At 37.7% G+C, this 8,353-nt stretch overlaps 1 protein-coding gene across 1 annotated transcript in view; it reads right to left on the reverse strand.

Annotated features, from left to right (window-relative positions):
* SPINK5 (serine peptidase inhibitor, Kazal type 5) overlaps nucleotides 1-6,368 on the reverse strand; it is an 87,089-nt gene extending 80,721 nt beyond the window's left edge. Inside the window, exons 1-2 of the mRNA XM_008056241.2 lie at nucleotides 6,314-6,368; nucleotides 5,097-5,122 (exon numbers count right to left, since the gene is read on the reverse strand). Of these exons, the coding sequence (XP_008054432.1) occupies nucleotides 5,097-5,122; nucleotides 6,314-6,368 (81 nt within the window). The remainder of the gene's footprint in view (nucleotides 1-5,096; nucleotides 5,123-6,313) is intronic.
* Nucleotides 6,369-8,353: the final 1,985 nt, after the last annotated feature.

Consider the following 8,353-nt stretch of genomic DNA (forward strand, 5'->3'; position numbering starts at 1 on the left):
GGCAGCATATGCTCAAATATATTTCTTGTGTGATTGAGTGAATAAACACAGAAACACATGTGGCTGATTCGGGATCAGCAGTTGGCCTCACCTGGCCTGCCACTAGCCTAGCCGCAAGAAGGAAAGGTTGATAGCAGTTAAAGGTATTTCCTATTTCCCTTTGAAAGGCAAGTTGCAACTTTAAAGGCCCGCCGGGCTGTCAGGCAGGTTTTGTTTAAGAAAGGCCAAATGGCCCAGAGACTGGCTGTTTCATCGAAATGAAAAAGAGTCTTATCTAAAGTCCCCCTTCTGAAGTTTACAATCCTGCAGTTCCTGGAAACCATTTGTTCTTTGAAAAATCTGATTTTGCTGAGTACAACCTTGTAAGATTCCAAAGGAAGTATGTAATCACTCAACACGACCCCCCCTCCCTTACCTAAATGAGGGTATAAGACCCCAGGTCACCTGTTCTGGGGTGCTTGAGCTTAATTTGAATGCATGAAGTTCTTGGGCCCCGCTGTGCTAGAGCTAGCCAGCGTAATAAAGTGCCACTTCCTATAATAGTCTCGGTGTCACGATCTCTCTATTTTTCCTGCTACAACCTCATCTCTACAATAAAAAAAAAAAAAATCAGCCGGGAGTCATAGCGCATGCCTGTAATTCCGGCTACTCAGAAGGCTGAGGCGGAAGGATCGCCAGAGCCCAGCAGGTTGAGGCTGCGGTGGCCGGGAGTGGCCACTGCACTCCAGTCTGGGCGACAGAGTGAGACTCCAACTCAAAAAAAAAAAAAAAAAAAATGGTTTGCTTGTCATATATATTTGGAAAACATTTCGAGATGGATTCTTTTTCTGAAAAAAGTCCCCTCAAATCCTTTGATATATCATTTGCCCTATGAGTATAGGCAGGCTGGTCTTAAAGCTAATGAAGCCTAAGATTCAGGAACTTTCAGGATCACAATCCCTTTCCAAGATCCTGGGAGAGGCCTAGACATTTTGTACTTTCAAATGTGAATTCTTTTCTTAACAAATATTCTTATCCTCACCCGAACCACCATCACCACCAAGCCACCAACACTATCACTGTCATCACAATCAAACCTTGTGAATCTGTGGAAATACTGTGCAATTTTCTTAAAGCTTGCTTGAGCCTTTTTCTCTTTTCTATTATTATTATTATTATTAGGCACATCCCACTGAACTATTTTACTATTCTGCGTGACATCCTTGAATACACGCTGTATTATACTTGGTTTGAACTTTATTTTTGTAAATACCAGTGACTGCATTATACCAAGCTGAAGGAGGAGAGTGGAAGCCATCTTGAGTAAGGAAATTGGTGGGGAAAAAAGACAATGGAATGATCTTCAAAAGAGAGGGTTCTTTCTTCTCATTCAGCATTTTTTTTTTTTTTGAATTGGAGTCTCACTCCGTTGCCCAGGTTACAGTGCTCACAGCCATCACAGCCTCGACCTGCTGGGTTCAGATCATCCTTCCACTTCAGTCTTCCAAGTAGCTGGAACTACAGGCATGTGCCACATACCCGGTAATTTTTTGTTGTTGATTTATTGTAGAGACGAGGTCTCGCTAAATTCTCCAGGCTGGTCTTGAACCCATGGGCTCAGGCAATCCTCTTGTCTCTGCCTCTCAAAGTGCTGGGATTACAGGCATGAGCCACTGTGCCCAGCTTCATTCAGTATATTTTACTGAAGGCCTGCTATATGTTCTCACTCTTTGTTATGAGCTCAAAATCAGTAGTGCATTTGTGCTACCTAGTAAAGTACTGACTTAAAATGTTATATTCCTTATTAGTTTAGAAAACTCTAGCCCTTTACATCAATCCTTTGAAATCTAATGGGCTTGTTGTTGTCATTGTTTGTTGTTTTGATTTTGCCAAAAGAATCTTCCCTCAAGATGCTTCTATCAGAAAACAAACAAACCAAGATTTTGCTCCAACTGACAAAGAAATTTGTTATAAGATTCTATTTAGCCTCTTATATCTTTAAAATAATAATTCAATTAGTCAACAATCACTTTGTCTGAGGTTAATGTACTTTACTAGGTGCCACAGATACAAGAGTAAATAGAACAGAAGTGTCCTTTTCTGGATGAATAGCGATGTACATAATCCAGCATCTTAAACATGAGAAGCAGTTGGTAGCACTTGCAGAATGATTAATGTTGAAGAAGAATAACCAAATAATATCAGAGACTGGTCCTGGGACATTTTGCTAAGGGTGACCTTCTAAAATATCTGTAAGATTATTAACACCACCCAGTGATTTTGTCAGAATAGCACAGTAGTAATTTCTGGCAAGAGATTAACAGCTAAGAATTTTGTGATCTATCTGATCTCTGACTCTACAGCATCTTCTGCCAACTTTGTAAATTACTGCTTACCTTACCAGATGCAACTGATTCTACAGACTCCTAAAAGTCTTGCGAGGTAGGTCTGATAGAAAGCATATAGAAGATGACTCATGATAATCGTGGAATGAAGTTCTAAATAATTCTGAATAGCTAATCATAAAAGAATAGCATCAACCAGGATAATTCCTAAATTGAACTTCTCCAATGTCACAATTAGATGAGAGCTTAATTCCTAGAAAGACCTACTTTTTTTTTTTTTTAACAAATGAGCATCAGAGGTCCAGAGAGTGGCTTAAGAAACTTGCTCACAGTGTTGAATTAGTTTAGATGAGATTCGTGCTATATTTTTTTTGAGTTATGAAATGATCCAATGTATTCTCTTGGGAAACAGAAACATACCATAAGAACTGAAAACAATAGTTGGGTTACCATAATAGAGAGGGTTGAAAGAGGAACAGATCTAGACCAGAAAGTCATCCTGAGGTGGGGAGATGACTTTTTCAGCGACTGTATACTTGCAGCTTGTTCTGTTTTGTTGCTGTTCTTTTTCTCCACATGTCTCAGAAAAACTACCACCCTCCAGGGCCAAGTTCTTTCTGTTTCCCTCACTAGTTGTGCTCTAGTTTGCTCTCTTCCATTGTCCATCCCTAGATCTCATCATACAATCCTCCAGGAGCCAGAATCACCCCATCTTGATGGCAGAGCAATGACAGGTTTGCTTTTGCTTTATAACAACTCTTCTATGAGGACAAATTTAGGCCTAAGATCATTGCAGATTGCAATAATGTTTTTCCAGGTGTTCTTGCTCATTTTTATAACTATTCAATAGAATAGCTAACAGGAGTCACTTAACTTGGAAAAATCACAAAAACCATAAGAAAGACTATATCAATAGCATTCATTTCTGACACAAGAGCCAAAGACTATGGTCAGAAAGGTTTCCAGATAAATTACTACTTCACTGTGCTCCTTTTGCCTTTTATACCAATAAAAAGTGGCCAAACTTAGGTTTTTAAAATATTTTTTGTGAAATAGAGTTTCATGGTAAGAAAAATATCAGTGAAAAATTCTCAGATCTGTCAGAAATCTCCACCTATTATCATGGACTCTAAAAAAGAAAATGATGACTTCATGTGCAGGGAGATTTATACAATATCCCTTCTTCTGATATAAAATACCCAACAGAGTATGCTTTTCCCAATTCTACTATACTTTCTGAACCTCTCCTAAATCAGCAAACTTAGATGAAATAATAGAGACTATGATAAAATTCTCTAGAACATTCCTGTAAAAAGTTTTTTTTTTAATTGTTGCAATAAAATATAGTAAGAGTATTTTTCTCTGAGAATGTTGGTGTAGAGAATTGTTTCGCTTTATTATTCTTTTAATGTTTATGACATTTGAGAGGCATGGCAAATTTTGGCACATACTTAGCAAAACATTTAGCATTTGTGTTTTTTGTTTTTTTTTGAGTTGGAGTCTCACTCTGTTGCCCAGGCTGGAGGGCAGTGGCACCCTCCCAGCCACCGCAGCCTCGACCTGCTGGGCTCCAGTGATCCTTCCACCTCAGCCTTCCGAGTAGGTGGAACTACAGGCGCACACTACCACGCCCGGCTAATTTTTTTATTTATTGTAGAGATGAGGTCTCACCAAGTTGCCCAGGCGGATCTCGAACCCGCGGGCTCAGGCAATCCACTCATCTCAGCCTCCCAAAGGGGCAGTAATACAGGCTGAGCCACTGAGCCTGGCTTAACATTTGTGTTTTAAGTGATGAATGAATGGTATGCATAGTAGCTTGCATAGGTATGTAAATATGTAAAATGTGTGTGTGTATGTGTATGTCTAACTGGTCCTTTTAACTTCTTCCAAATAAGTGAAACAATTTGACTTATATAGAAAATGATTCTTTTATTTCTCAAGGAAAAGACCTGGAAGATTTGATAAAGCACCCTCCCGCTTGCGTCAGGGTTTCTGCCACCACAGGGGTTTCTGCCTGATTTTCTGTAAGTTGCAAATCTCTTCCTGGCAAACTCCCTATGATCTTCAGACCTTGTTCCAATACTATTGCTCTAGAGTGCTTGACTGTCCCAATGAGGATGGATATGACCCCATTCCCAGGAATTCTTATTCTGCACTCTGTTTTATTTTTCTCCTAGCACTAATTATTATTTAAGGTACTACATATTTTTACTAAGCTATTTATTAACTTTTGTTTTCCTCCACTAAAATGCAAGTTTTAGAAGGGCAAGCCATTTCATCTATTTTGCTTTCTTCAAAATATCCCCAGCATCTCAAACAGAATCTGACACATGATAGATGCTCAACATTTATTAGATCAACTGTATACGCTGACTGGATACCAAATACAACCCTTTTCTCCATAATGATTACCAGTAAATTTATTTAACTTCCTATGTGATGTATCATAGCTTGTTCAGTTGTTAAAAACAATGATAGTAGTTTGCTGGTTGATTTTTTTTTGCTTATTTATGAAACTTTAAATCACTCCTTTGACATGATAATTGCCTCTTGCAGACAACCCCAATCATTAATACACTGAGTACTGAGTGTGTGTGTGGGGGAGGAGATTGATTCATGTCTTAATTCATAAAGACCTGTTTCTGTGATTTAACACAAACTATTAGTACTTATATAGTATGTTTGTATTTTTAATATAAAGATGTTGGCCACAAACCATTTTTCTTTAAAGATCTTGGAACAGATTCAATAAACAGAAAAAGCAGGACTAACCTGATCTTCATCCTCACTGGCAGCATCTGGATACAAATGTAGAAACCAAAGTTAAGGGAATGTGAAATATTTAATAAATAAAATAAACAATTCATTTAATGTAATGCCATGATTGCTTTAATGACAATTTGTTGTAAAACCACAAGCATTTTTGAATGCATTAAGATTTACCATGGCAAATAAAATTAAGGCACTGTACCAGGTGATTAGCATATACAATGATGAAAGTCTAATAACTTTGAAAGTTCCAATTACTTTGGAAAATAATACTCATGTGCTTTCTAACCTCACCAAAATATCTAATTTCCAGAAGATCCTTTCAGAGTTCTAAAATTATACCATAACATATATACCAGTTTATACCAATTATAATGTAATATAAAGGAATGATGTAGCATTGTTTATATTATATATAAATATAAAATTTGATTTATGAATTTGGCAACTCTGCCTCTTCATTACAGCCACAAAATTTAGAGATCTGGCAAAAATTAAAATTACTTTAAATCACAAGCTGTTAAAGTCTCATTTAAAGACTCTTTTAAACTTGCACATTTATTTTAGGAAATTGGGCATTATTTGTATATGATCTCACTGGCTTTCTATCTCCAAGGTTCTCTTTTTTAAAGATGTTAATGCTTCAGAGTAAGTTAAATCTAGGCAATTCCTGTTCCCTTCAAAGTGAAATTACAAATACAAAAAAAACCTTCCTTCAAGCTCCTATAAAAGTCCCGTACTCTTTAGGAGAAATATTTTTAATTCAGTAAGAATTTAAAAACACAAAAATAAAATAATTAACAGGTGACTAAACATGGTTTTTAAATATTCTATTTATACATATAGAATTAAAATGCATACATTATTTACATATAAATTTTAAATGCCTATTACATATATATGCAATATGAATTAATATACTTGGTAAGGGGAAGATGAACAACAATCTATTGACTTTTCAGACTAATAAAAGATGGAAAGATTTCCCATGGAACAAAATTCAGATTAACCAAATTTCTATCTGCCACTTCTAAAAATAACAATAAAGTTATACAGCCACATATATAAATCTTCAAAACTCTGTGTCTCGCAAGGTATTCAAGATTACACATATATACATACATTCTTTTCTTTTTTGATAGGGGTAAGGAGAAGAAAGTCCCTTTCCCAGGGCTTTGAGGTGTGTAGCAAGAGGCTAAGATTACACCCAAATTGCTCACCTTGTATGAGGCAAAGAGCCAAGGTCAGAAGCACTGGCAGTGTGGCTATCTTCATGTTGAAGATGATGTAAGTTGCCTACAGGTCCACTCCGTGCATTGCTCAGCTGATGCTGTGTGACTGAACTTGTGGAGATGCGCTTACTTGTATATATATATTGCAAGTAATGGTGACACCCACATAAACCAGTTGTTCAAGGTTGTGCTAGACTCAATATACCACACCATTTGAACATATAATGTCTGTTTCTAAAGTAGTAATATGCTTTCATGATACCTCCCCCAGAAAGCAGCATATTGAGTTCAAGGACCATACTCAAAGTTAAATACTCCATAATCCTAAATAAGAACTGAATTCCTCAGCAGCACCAGACATACTACCTTGTAGACAAACATGTTTCTAACTGAACTCCCTTCCTAAGTGGAAAAGGAGAGGAAAAGAAGACCAGATTGGTTGTCCTACCAGTAGGTAAAGAATTAAAGATTTCCACATCTGGAGAAACTAGGATTCTGGTTGTTTTCATGTGTAGCTGCTCTGAAGTGTCTGAATTCAGTGCCACAGACTCATATATATGTTGGAGTTGAATGATCCTAAGAGATAACCTGGCAGAATTCTAACACTATGTGGGAAAGCAGAAGCTCAGAGAAAGAGCAAAGCCTTTCCCAAGAGCACGCAGTTAAGATAGCAGAGGCAGGGCATTCTTCCCACCCCACAAGTTCTTTCACCTTTATAAATTAGCAAAAGCAGAAACTTTGTAAAAACAAAATTTTTACATTAAAAATAAAGCTTGACCGGGTTCGGTGGCTCAGCCTGTAATCCCGCGCTTTGAGAGGCTGAGGTGAGTGGAATGTCAGAGCCCGAGAGTTCGAGACCCACCTGGGCAACTTGGCGAGACCTCATCTCTACAATAAATCAAAAACTAGATGGCGTGGTAGCACGTGCCTGTAGTTCCAGCTACTTGGAAGGCTGAGGCAGAAGAATCGCTGGAGCCCAGCAGGTCGAGGCTGCGGTGGCCGGGAGTGGCCACTGCACTCCAGTCTGGGCGACAGCGTGAGACTCCAACTCAAAAAAAAAAAAAAAAAAAGTAATTTTTTTTCTAGAGTAAGTTTCTTCTCCCCTAGTTCCTTCTTTCTTATTACAAGTAATATCTTTTTTCTCCCAGCATATTTTATGCTACCAGCTTAAGGAAGTACCTGAAGAACCATGCAAAGTGACTGAAGTCAGAGCCAAATGGTCTGGTTCCAGTACTTCTCAGGGTTTTCACATCCATATAAGGAAAGCTTTGGACTTCATGCAATCAAAGGCCTTTTATGATTGCCAGAAAAGAGATCCAGGCTGGTCACCATTGGGCCCATGCCAGTATTCTGAGACCACACATTTAGGTGAGAGTATGTTCTTTCCTCCCTCCCCCCATGAAATAATGTATGTCCTATAAAAATATACTTATTGATTTCAAAGTCTGCACTATTGTCATAGCTCTGTTGCTTTCCAATGGTACAGAAAGGTTAGTGACCACAGAGAACAAGTTCAAAATTTCTTACTGTTATACGTCAGGAAATCAAAGTCCATCTAGCTTAATTAAAAGAGAATGGGACAAGGGATTCAGGATATCTTGTCTTTGCAACTGCATAGTATAATGCAAATAAACCCAGCTTTGGGGCAAGGTAGATCTGAGTCCAAATCTTGGCTCACTAATTACTAACTGGGTTGCTTTGGGCAAATCACTTATTTTCTCAGAGACTCAGCTTTCTAATATACAAGACCTACATTGTACAATTGTTTTAAGTTTTAGAGGTAATACATTAGTGACCGTTTGTGTGTGTGTGTGTGTGTGTGTGTTGCTTAGGACAATACCAAGAATGCATGCAAAGCATAGTAGCTGGTCTTCCATTTTTATGTCATTATAATAATGTGGTTGTACTAGATTATTTCTAATATTCTGAGAAAAGTTAGCATCTCTGGAAGGTGGATTTCATCAACAGAGTTACACCTACACAGCATAGAATAACTGCCTCAACACATTTTGAGGTGAAATTAAAATA

This window comes from Carlito syrichta, unplaced genomic scaffold (assembly GCF_000164805.1).
Source record: "Carlito syrichta isolate Samal-C Ts95f unplaced genomic scaffold, Tarsius_syrichta-2.0.1 Scaffold302298, whole genome shotgun sequence".
NCBI classification, from domain to species: Eukaryota; Metazoa; Chordata; class Mammalia; order Primates; family Tarsiidae; genus Carlito; species Carlito syrichta.